We start from the raw sequence: 12,269 nt of genomic DNA, 5'->3' as shown, positions 1-12,269 counted from the left end.
AAAATAAGGATCAAGAGTCCGACAGACTTGGGCAAGAAGCTGAACCAAATGCCAAAAGCCACTCCCATCTGTACCATCAGACACTGGCACAGAACAGAAGTGAAGGAGTGAGCGGCTTGTTTCGGGCGCGCAGAGGCTCCCCAGCCCGAGGCAGGCTGCTGGCATCCCCGCTGTCCGCTGCAGCCAGACCCTCACCGTGCTCCTGTCCACAGGAGCCGACCGCCGGGTCTGTTTCTGCCCACACCCACCTCTGTACTTCCTGACTTCAAGAGCGTGAGCGTTCCCAAACCTTACTGTGAACCAACCTAATCTAGGTTTGCAAAGCCGGCTAGAGTTAGTTGGCCGTATACGTAATTCGTCATTCTGGGAAGCCTTCCACAACCGTGGCGCTGCCCAGTTAAAACCTTCCGCGAGCACTGTGCAATCATGTGGGCAGCAGACCCGCTAAAATCCAGACAGGGACAAGGCGGCCTCAGGGTCCAGAGACTGTGCACACGGACACGGGGCACAGAGAGGCCTCCTGGCTAACGCTGTAGGGAAGGGACAGCGATCCGCACGAGAGGCCCCCACGCAGGAATGATCCAGCTACTTCACCACAAACTGGGAGAAAAAGAAAGACGAGGGGGAAACCTACAGAGTAGAAGACATTTGAGAGATATGACCCAACCGCAAAAGATGGACCTTACGAGGGCTCGGACTCCAACCGCGCACGGGAACATGCTAATGAGCGCCCCAGGCAGACGCCCGAGCGGACGGACGGCAGGCGAACCTGGGGCACGCTGTGGTGTCTCAGGAGCAACACCGGCAACAGGGGCAGAGGCCTGGACGGAGCCGTTACTGAGAGACGACGTGAGGATGCGTGCGCTCTGGGAGGGGGTACTGGCCCAGGGGCTTGTCCGACGATCTGTCCTGTGTGTGTGTGTGTGTGTGTGTGTGTGTCCCATCACAAAATGTTAAAGGAAATCCTCTGTTCACTAATGCATCCCTGTGTCCTCTGCGGTAGAGCGAGAATGGGAGGTGGAAACGCTCACAGCGCGCACGGACATTCCCTCTGCTCTGACACAGTCGGGAGCTGAGTGAGGGCAAGACGCCACGGCCCCGTCCGCAGTCATCGGACGCGGGGCACCCAGGGACGCTGTGCGCACCTGCGTGCCGGGGGCCCCTCCAGCTTTCACACATGCGCTTCCTACCCCTGGCTTGTGGCTCTCGGGGCGCGGGGGCTGGGGTCTGTACTCACCAGCTGGCCGATGCGGTCCAAGTTATCCAGAAAGTACTTCACCGACTCACCCTGTCATGGAGGAAAAACATGCACGACTCAGTCTTGGTGGAGAACCCTGATGTGGCCGCTAGGAGAGGACAACGGATCACGTGAGTGTTATTTCGCCTCTATATAATGGGAAGGCAGAGAGACTAAGCGCGTACAGGCATCTTTAAAAAGTAAAAACACAGTCGAAAACATTTTTAAATGCAGTTTCCCTAGGATTCAATTCAGACTGTGTTTTTAAAGCACCTGGGTGAGTCTGGTGACAGGCAGGGTGCCGGCCCCTATGACTGGGCTAATTCTCCCTTTCCAGATGTGTGCACTGGCCGGCGCCCCGTGAGCAGTCCTGCATGGACAGAAATGGCCCAGGCCACTGCAGACGTGGTCTCTAGAGAGGGCGAATCTTCCACAACAGAACTGGCACCACACACTTTCTAGGTTCTGGAAACAGGCCTGACATTCCATGACGACTCCCCACGTCTGTATGACCTGATTCATAGCCTTGAGCAAGGAGAACCTTCTGGCTGGATTCCTGTGGTGGAACAGTGAACCCACCGCCCCCCTGGATGTCCTCTGCCCTGAACGCAGATACAGACAGACACTGGTCTACAGCCAACGTGCACCTTACGATCACCCAGGGCCTGTCTCAGGAAAAGCATTTAGAGGGCGTTCAAACATGGACTGAAGGGAGTGGAACAGGGGAAGGGGTGAGTGCACAGGTGCGGCGACTCTCCCCTCAGAAGTGGAACGTAGATGAGTCCTCACACCCCACACGGAGTCCGCACATGGAGGACACAGCTTCCCACAGGCTCCCTTACGTGGGCCCGGGCACAGGCACACTAGGGATGCCCACATGCGCTTGCACAGAAGCGGGCAGGGGACAGGCTGACGCTCTAGACTGTCACGGAGGATACACCATCGGGGAGACAAGGGTTTACGGCTCAAGTCTGTGACTTTATATAAAATAATAGAGAAAACAGATACAAATGACAGGAGCAGTCAGCCTCCAACAGGTCTAAAGGAAGACAGAAAGAGGCAGCTTCCTTCGATGGGAGTCAGCCGTCCTGTTTTATGACAACAGCCTTTGGAGGATTCGCAAAAGAGCATTTTTAAGAGGGACAGAAATACGCATCACACACACACTCAGGCACAGAGGAAGATTCACAAATGCAGTTCTCCTCCCAAAGATCGGGGTGTGGTAGGCACAGTCTGCTCTCTGCTCTAGGGACACACAGGCAGGGGAGACGGCACCTGGAGCTCCAGGATGGAGCCCTCAGTTCCCGGCACCCAGCCTCTGCCACTCTGCCAGCCACACCCTTCGGCGCCTGTCCCCGTCCAATGCCAGCTTGGGGGTGGGGACAGCCATCTCTGCAGCATGAGGCAGCTGGTCTGCTCGTCCCACTGCCTCCCCTGCAGGACAGGATAGCGTGAGGCAGCTGGTCCATGAAGGGGTCGAGACAAACCCATCCGATCCGTGACTTCCCCCAGAACCCTATCTCTCTCAGCCCCCCGCCTCCTGGCCAGAGACTCTGCAGGTGCAAGGAGAGCTGACGAAGACGCCATCGGTGTCTGTGCACCTGGAGGCCAGCTGGTGGCAGCCCCTCCCAGCCCAGGCCACCCGGGGCCGCTCTGAGGTGTGCCATGGTGCCAGGCAAAAACAGGAGGAATGGCCTGGGCCCGACCAGGGCTCGGTGGAGGATGAAGTCACGGCAGTGCTGATGGCCTGGCCAACGTTCTGTCACCATGGCGTGACAAGCGTCCTGCGGAAACACCGAGATGTGTGTGCTCACCCCATGGCACAGGTGTAAAAGGAGAAGTGCTCCTGAGAACAAGCTAAGTATGAAGTACGAGAAAAGCGGGAAAGTTTTAAGTCCCAGTTTGAATGGAAAGATCCCTAGTGAGCTTGAAGTCAGGGTCGCCCCACCTGTGCTCCAATGTTAGCATCCTTTCACTCCTTCAAAGGTACAGGAGTTATCTGGGATTCTCTCCACTGCCTACAGGCGCATGAGGAGGGGACCCAGTCTTGAGCCTGGCTAGGCTCTTCTTGGAGCTACCTCATGGGTCCACGTGAGAGCTGCTCCAGAGCTGTCTGTCCACGGAGCTCTGTCACGGGGGGAGTGGCCAGTGGGGAAGAGGAGGGCAAGTTCGTTCAAACCAGCCCTGCCAGGCTGATTGGGAACTGTGGTTTGGACACTGTGGCTTGCCGTCAGGGACTGGGATGTACGCCATCATGTTCGACACACAGCCTACGGAATGATCATTCACACGGGCTTCAAGGTTCCCAGAGCATCAGCCCCTTAAAACGTCCAGGTTTAAATTCTGATGGATCTCCAACCCTGGGGGACGGAGTCATGGCGAGTGGCAGGAATGAAACTGCCCCCGTGGGATGAACCACTCAGCGCCTGCTGCAGACGGACTGTGCCCCCCAGCCCCATCAGGTGCTGAAACCTAGCCCCCAGGTCCTGTCATTGAGCAGCGGGGCTCTGCGGGGTAGAGCCCCCATGAATGGGGTCAGTGCCCTTATAAAAGAAACCCCAGAGCGCTGTCTCATGAGGACACAGCGAGACGACGCTGTCCGTGAACCAGGAGGGGGCTCTCACCAGACCCTGAGTCTGTGGGCACCTTGACCTTGGGGTTTCCACCTTCCAGAATATTTCTCACAATCACAGACTAGGTTATGTTTGCCAGCAGACCAAACCAATGAAGATGGCACCTTAACAAAAAGAGTATCACATGTGGTGAAAACAGTCTTGGGGTGCCCTCGGTAGTCACTGCAGTCGCGGGGTCCGATGATAAAGAGTACGTGACAAATGGGCTTTTTCTAACCCTACCTGGTCTGAACTTCTTTAACACCACGGGTGCATGGATCAGACAAGACAGAATCTGCTAGCCTATGCACAGAGGCCACCGGGCACATGCTCGATGTCACACTACTTTCCCGACCCAACTCCCAGCAACACGTGCATTTTCTTTTTTCTTTTTTTTTTTTTTTCTTTTTTTTTTAAAGATTTTATTTATTTGACAGACAGAGATCACAAGTAGGCAGAGAGGCAGGCAGAGAGAGAGAGGAAGGGAAGCAGGCTCCCTGCTGAGCAGAGAGCCCGATGCGGGGCTCGATCCCAGGACCCTGAGACCACGACCTGGCTGAAGGCAGAGGCTTAACCCACTGAGCCACCCAGGCACCCCAACACGTGCATTTTCATCACCACCAGCTGGATGGGTCTGGGGGTGCTCGTGGTGGAGAAGAGGGCGGACCAAGCAGCAGTGGGACTTTCTGGGGTGCTTGCAATTGTGACACATAGGGGCGAACGTGGCCAAAGACAGTGGGCAGGGTGTGGACACACCACACCTGTAAAGAGAGTAAGCTTTTTGGCCAGTGGGCTCTCTTCTTCACAATGTCTTCCCTGGAAGCACCCATGACCCACACCTGCCGACTCATCACATGTGGTGGCCTTGCTGCTGCTTTGAAGCTTCTGTCCCCACAACCAGCCCCAGCCCCCTATACACCCATCTGTCGTGTGCTGATGGTCCCTGCGTTACGAACCAGCCCCGTCAGTGGATGTCAGCGGACCTCGTGCACCTCATCCACCTAATTCAAGACCTTGAGAGAACAGACTCGACTCTCTCACTGCCGCAAAGACCAGGCCATCAAGATCAGTATTTCAGGTCGACTGGTCACACCTGTTTTCCAGCTAGAAGTGAGACACGTTCTCCCACACCCTTGGCTCAGGTCCTGCTACTTGCTCCCCCAGTGCCGTGGGCTGACAGATGCACAGCGGAGGTGAGGGCGAGGAGTACCCGCTGGGTGAGAACCACGCTAAGTGTGAAGGCGGAGACAGGGACATCAAGGGACAGCAGTTACAAAGAGAAACACGAATCTGCACTCAGGGCTGGTGCCCTTTCAGTTTGAAAGCCTATCTCTGCACGCATGAGTTGTCCTTAAAGCTCCTGGACCCGGTGAAGTTGATTCTGTGTTCCAAAATGGGGTCAGTCACATGGGATGGAGACACGGGCTTGTCAACGGTGAGGCAGAGGACTTAGAAGTTTACTTCCTTTGTTTAAACATAACAAATTACAAACACAAATTTTAAAACTGCTGTATATTAGGAACAACAACGATGTATTTGAAAGGTCAGATTTCCCTTCTCGTTACTTAATAAATATCAAATTTAAGACATAACTTTGGCTTTATGCAAAAACCAAATGTTGTTTGGCTAACTAAACAACGTTTGAATATAGAACTTCTACAAATACTTAAAAAAGATGATCTAACTCCCAAAAGAAAACCCTTCACTTGAATTTGGGATTTGCCAATACCTATGACATCTCACCGGGTCTTGTGAGAGTAAATGGTATCATAGCTGTGACAGTACGGAAAAACATAGAGCATCATATTAATACACATCATACAAATGGAGATTCTCAAATTTTAACCCGGATTCCTATAAATTGTCTGCTGCTAACTTGTAATCATAAAATATTAGGTACAAGATTCACTATAGCAGCTCTACAATATCCAAAGCCCAGGGAGAACCCAAGTGTCCACAGACAGAAGGAAGGCCGGCTGGACAAAGCACGTTTTCTTCACGCGGGGAGTCAGACGCGGTTGCGGAGAGCGGATGCCTGACACACCGCTACATGAGAGAAGGGGCAAAAGAGAAAGTCTCCTTGTGTATAAGAAATGGTGGCAAAATTGAAACAGTTGCTATTTGCTTACATTTCAGAAAGGAGACACCGAAAGATAAACCAGCAAGTGATAAAAGTGGCGAGGTACAGGGAAGGGGAGAACAGGGGAGGAGGCACAAGGGTAGAACCTAGACGTCGCGGAATGCATTTTGACTTTGGAACCATACAGGTATCTTGTATGATTAAAAAAAGAAAATTTTTAAAAACAACCACACTCAGAATGGAAACCAAACTACAACAAGTGAACCTAACAGTGTGTCAAGTGGGGGCAGAGCCCGGGACGCTGGCGGCCTTGCACGTCTGCCCCAGAACGTGCGGGTGTGGAGGAAGCCGGCCCAAGGCTGGCTCACGCTGGTGGCCCTGCCTTGCCATTCGGGATGTCCCTGTGCTTGTGAAGTCTCCCACCCCAGCTCCCAGGGACAGCTGCTCCCTGCCATCCATGATTAAGACCCCAGGAAAAGGTCCAGAGTGCCAGGCCCCTCGCATCTGGGATTTTTCTTTCTCTTCAACTTTTAGGTCAAATTCACGTAACATAAAACTAAGCATTGAAAGGTGTGTATAGGGCACCTGGCTGGCGCAGTGGAGCATGCAACTCTTGATCCTGGGGCTGTGGGTTCGAGCCCCATGCTGGGTGTTGAGATTACTTAAATTGAAAAAACATAAAAAACCCCGTAAAATCCTGAAAAGCAAGTGTATAAATACAGTGGCATATAAAGTATTCACAGTGAGGGGCAACTGCCCGCTCGACCTTGTTGGAAGACACTGTTGTCCCCCCCCCGCCCAAGGCAATCCCACGCCCAGCAGCGGCGGCTTCCCTTGTTCCCCTCAGCAACGTGCGCTCGTGGCTGACCCACGTCGCAGCAGCTGTGGGTGCCTCCCTCCCTTCTCCCCCCTCCTTCTCTGAATACCGCACAGCAAGCGTGCACCACATGGTGTCCGCGCACCTGTCAGCAGATGGGCATCTGGACCGCCTCCAGCACCTGGCTGCTGCGAGGAACGGTCATGCGCAAATTCTCCTTTGAACACCCATTTTCAATCCTCTTGGGCGTATGTTCCACCTAGTAGTGGAATTTCTGGGTCATGCAACAATTCTATGTTTAAGTTTTTAGGACCCATGGCACTGTGTCCCGCCGTGGCCACACCCACTGGCATCCACATCAGCAAAGGTAAGCAGCCTTCCCGTCCCCACTGGCACTTGCTAGCCTCTGGGTGTTTAAATTAAAAAAAAAAAAAAATTAAGATTTTATTTATTTGACAGAGAGAGAGAGAGAGAGAGAGAGAGATCACAAGTAGGCAGAGAGGCAGGCAGAGAGAGGGGGAAGCAGGCTCCCTGTTGAGCAGAGAGCTCGATGCGGGGCTCGATCTCAGGACCCCGAGATCATGACCTGAGCCGAAGGCAGAGGATTAACCCACTGAGCCACCCAGGTGCCCCAAGCCTCCGGGTGTTTAACTGGAGCTGCGCTACTGGGTGTGAAGTGTGTCTCATTGTGATCTTGTCTGGCTTTTACGGTTGTACTGTCTGTACATTAAGAACTTTGCTGGTGTATGAGGAGCTGCTAGGCTCATTCCCGAAACAACTCCTCCAGGTTAATAGTTAAGAAGTACAGACTCAGCCTGGACGACCACAGATTTCAAGTCTTCATTTGTATCAGAGGGACCACCACAAAAAAAGGAACTAGAAAGAAATTTCAGAGCATGATTTCAGACATTCTTTCCTCCAGATAAGAAAGAGCCTACCTCAGGGGGTGAGGGAGGCTTGGGAGTGGGGGTGGGGAGGGAGAGGGCTCACAGAGTTTCATTGCGCAATCCCATCTTTCTGATCCCACATGTAAAGAACCTCCAAGTCGTCACTCCAGTCCTCATGACAAGACAAAAGCTGAAGAAGCTGATAATGAACAAGCCTTCTGAGATCCAGCCCAGATCTGATGTTGCAGGGCAAACCACAGTCCCTCACCTTGGAGAGGCAGGTGAATACAGAGACTTACAGCTTCTTGGGGACAGACAACGTGGCTGGAGCCCGCCATTGACACATTATGCCCGACTTTCACCAGAAAATGACAGCGCCCACTAAAAGGCAAAAATCACAGTCCAAAGAGACAAAGCAAGAATCGGAGCCAGACTCTGATATGGCAGAGGGTTTGGAATGAACAGACTGGGAATTTAAAATAATTACGATTTATATGTTAAGGGTTCTAGTGGAAAAGTGCACAACATGCAAGAACAGATGGGAAATGCAAGCAGGGAGAGGGAAACTCCTTGAATCATGTGTAAATACTACTAGAAACCAAGAAGAAATCATGAAGTACATTAGAAAATATTTGAAGGGGCCCTGGTAGCTCAGTAGGTTAAGTGTCTGATTTCAGCTCAGATCATATCTCAGGGTCCTGGGATGGAGCCCTGCACTGGATTGTGCTCAGTAGGGCATCTACCAGAGGATGCTCTCTCTCCTCCCTCTGCCCACACCCACGTGCTCTCTCAAATAGACAAAATCTAAAAAAACAAAAACAAAACAACAACAAAAAAACCCGAAAAACTTTCAGATGTAGTTAATGTATAATTTAGGGGAGAAACCTGTACCTCTAAATGTTTATATTAGGGATGTAGGAAGTGCTGAATCACTACATAGTACACCTGAAACTAATATAACACTGTATGTTAACTACAATGCCATTAAAATAAAAAATATTTATATTAGAAAAGAAAAATGATCCAAAATCACTGACTGAAGTTTCTTTCTCAAAGGGCCTAAAAAGGAAGAGCAAAGAAAACCCAAGGTGAGTAGAAGGAAGGAAATAAAAACCACGTATCACTGAAATAGGAAATGGATTCACAATGAAAAAAATTAACGGGGCCAAAAGTTGACTCTTCAAAAAGGCCAACAAAATGTGTAACATTCTAGCCAGAGTAATACAGTAAGAACAAGGGCAATCACTAGCATTGACAGTGAAAGGGGAGTTACACTACGGATCCTACAGACATTACAGAGATATTAAGAGAACATTATGAACAACTTCATGCTAACAAACTGGATTTCTTAGATGAAATGGACCAAACTCTTTAAAGATTTCAATTTACCAACAGTGAAACCTGAATAGACATTTACTTAAAAAACAAAGTATGAATTTGTTATAAAAAATGTTCCCCACAAGAAAACATGAGGCCCAGTGGCTTCACTGGTGAATTCTAGCAAACACTCAAAAGAGGTGATGCTAACCTTGTGCAAACTTTTAAAGAAACCAAAGAGGAAGACTACTTGCTAATGCCTTTCATGAGGCCACCACAACCCTGACACAGAACTGACAAGCATTACCAAAAAAGCAAAACTACAGACCAAACCCACCTTGTACAGACACAGTATTCTTCACAAAACCTCAGCAAGTTGGGGTATTGTGATTTATGGTAAGAAATGTATATTTGGTCTTCATTCCCTGGCAGGCAGAGCTCCTAAAAGCCTTGGGATTTTCCTAGGTGATAAAGAGATAAAGGTATCTTTTGTAATTTATAACAAACCCCTTTCATCCTCACCTGTGTTTATGTTAAGGGGACTTTTGGAAAGCTCCCAAGGACAGGGGCTGGTCCCCAGAAGAACCAACCTTGGATTAGAAGATTGTAACTTTCAGCCCCACCCCAACCACTGGGGAAGGGAGAGAGGCTCTTTAGTTGAATCACTCGCCAATGGCCAATAATTAATCAATCATGCCTAGGCAATGAAACCTCCATAAAAATCCCTGATCTATAGGATTTGGAGAGCTTCTAGGTGGCTCAACAAAATATCTCCATTTTTGGGAGGGTGGTGCACCCCATACTCCACAGGAACAAAAGCTACTGTGCTCAGAACCCTTCTGGAATGGCACTGCCCTGTGTATCTCTTTGTCTGGCTGTTCGTTTGTATCCTTTAATACCCTTTGTAATAAACAGGTTAATCTAGTAAGTAAACTGTTTTGAGTCCTTTGAGCCACTCTGGGAAATTAAACCCAAGCAGGGGGTTGTGGAAACCTCTGATTTATAGTCCATGTTGGGAGGCCTAGCTTGTACAAAAAAAGCAAAAAAGCAGGCAAATAAATAAAAGGCATAAGAATCAGAAAGAAGAAATAAAACCATGCAGACTGCATGACTGGTTACTGCTCTGTGGACAGTTTCCCTTTCTCTGGGGAAGTGCTCAGGAGATGGCTGGGTAACATGGTTAAGTACATATTTAGGCTTCAGAAGAAACTCCCAGGCTATAAGCCAGGATGGCCGCACCATTTTCCATTCCCACCAGCCACGTGGGAGAGACCTGGTTTCTCCGCGTCCTCACCACCTTTGTTTGGTAGGGCTGCTGCTTTGCTTTTCTGGTTTCTAGCATGTATCTCAGCATGGTTTTGCATTTCCCCTAATCTGCAACGACCCAAGTGGCTGGTGATGCTGAGCACCTTTCCATGTGCTTCTCTGCCACGTGCACATCCTCTTGGGGGAGATCTGTTGATATCTTTTGTCCACTTTCCAGTTGGATTGTTTTATTATTGTTGAGTTTCAAGAATTCTTTATGTATTCTAGGGAAGGGTCTTTGGTTAGTTGTGTGGTTCACAAATATTTCCCATCTGTAGCCTTACAAGGGGGTCTTTCTGCAGAGCCAAAGTTGTCATTTTGAGAAAATGAAAACTGACTTTTTCTCTCCAAAATGATTTTTTTTCTCTTATGGGTTTTGCATTTGGGATCATGTCTAAGAATACCTCACCCAGCACCAGGTCCCAGTTGCTACTATGTTCTTCGAACTTTCTATTTTACGTTGAAGTCTATGCTCCAGTCTACGTCGTACCTAAGGTCCTGAGATTTAGTCCCGGTTCCTTTCCTTTTTCGGTCAATGGATCTCCAACTGCTCCAGCACCACACGTGAGAGGCTAGCCGTCCTTTGTTGGACTGCTCCTGCACCTCTGCCCACATCGGCTGGTCATACTTGCACGGTGCTAGCTTTGGGGTCTGTTCTGCTGGCCCACGTGCCCCTCTTCCCACCAGTACCACTGTGGGGATTACTGCACAGGCCTGCCAGGTCTCGCGAGACCTGAGACGCCGATGGCTAGCACTCTATTGTCCGCTTTCAAAATTGTTTTCGCTATGTGGGTACCTCTCCATGCAAATTTTGGAATCATCATATTTATATTCACAGGTCTGAGATTTTAGTAGGAACAGAAATCCGTATATAAACGCGGGGGGGGGGGGGGGACACCGTCCCTTTGGTGAGTCTCCTAAACCAGGAGCATGATCTCTCTCATCTGTTCAGATCTTCTGATTTCTTTAATGAGTGTCCTTTTTTTTTTTTAATATTTGACAGAGAGAGACACAATGAGAGTGGGAACATAAGCAGGGGGAGTAGGAGAGGGAGAAACAGGCTTCTCACAGAGCAGAGAGCCCAATGTGGGGCTAGATCCCAGGACCCCAAAATCATGACCTGAGCTGAAGACAGACACATTACGACTGAGCCCCCCAGGCACCCATGTCCTGTCATTTTTTTTTTTTTAAGATTTTATTTATTTATTTGACAGACAGAGATCACAAGTAGGCAGAGAGGCAGATGGGGGGAGGGGGAAGCAGGCTCCCTGCTGAGCAGAGAGCCTGATGTGGGGCTCGATCCCAGGACCCTGGGATCATGACCTGAGCCGAAGGCAGAGGCTTTAACCCACTGAGCCACCCAGGTGCCCCCTGCCTGTCATTTTTAATCCTGTAAGTCTCGTACATATTTCGCTAAATTTACATCAAAGTATTTCCCCTTTTCCTTCCCCTTGTTAATGGTATTGGTGGTTTAAATTTCCGTTTCCATGCGTTCACTGTTAATACACAGAAATAACGTTCATTTTTTACCTGTGTCCTGTAGCCTGTCTGAATTGATTTCACTAGTTCTGTGACTTTTTGGTTGATTCCTTGGCATTTTCTATGTCATCTGCCAATAAGAATTTTTTGGATTTGTGTGCTCCAGGTTTCCTTTCTTATATTTGCTGTCTTACTGCAGTAGCTAAAACAGATTTTTTTAAAAAAAAGGTTAAAATCCTCTCCATTGGAAACTGTAGAACACCGGAACAAAAAATTCAAGACCCAATAACTGGAGAGATGTGTCATGTTCATGAATTGCAGAAGCCTCAATATTGTTAAGATTCCAGTTCTCTCCAAATTGATAGAGAGACTCAGTATAATGCCAATAAAAAGCCCAGCAGGCTTTGTGTGTGTGTGTGCGCACACGTAGAAAATGACAAGCTAATTTTAAAAACATATTTTTTAAAAAGTGACCTAGAGTAACTTAATTTTATAAAAGAAAAACATCTTTACAATGCCTGATTTCAAGACCCTC

General features: G+C 49.4%; 1 protein-coding gene across 2 annotated transcripts in view; it reads right to left on the bottom strand.

The window, feature by feature from the left end:
• The window catches only part of GNA12 (G protein subunit alpha 12), a 97,384-nt gene that overhangs the window by 657 nt on the left and 84,458 nt on the right, over positions 1 to 12,269 (bottom strand). For both annotated transcript variants that reach the window (XM_032872779.1, XM_032872780.1), the window contains exon 3: positions 1,238 to 1,288. In XM_032872779.1, the coding sequence (XP_032728670.1) occupies positions 1,238 to 1,288 (51 nt within the window). The remainder of the gene's footprint in view (positions 1 to 1,237; positions 1,289 to 12,269) is intronic.

This window comes from Lontra canadensis, unplaced genomic scaffold (assembly GCF_010015895.1).
Source record: "Lontra canadensis isolate GAN:19392208 unplaced genomic scaffold, GSC_riverotter_1.0 scaffold45, whole genome shotgun sequence".
Taxonomy (NCBI): Eukaryota; Metazoa; Chordata; class Mammalia; order Carnivora; family Mustelidae; genus Lontra; species Lontra canadensis.
This window is presented reverse-complemented; position numbering and strand designations above follow the sequence as displayed.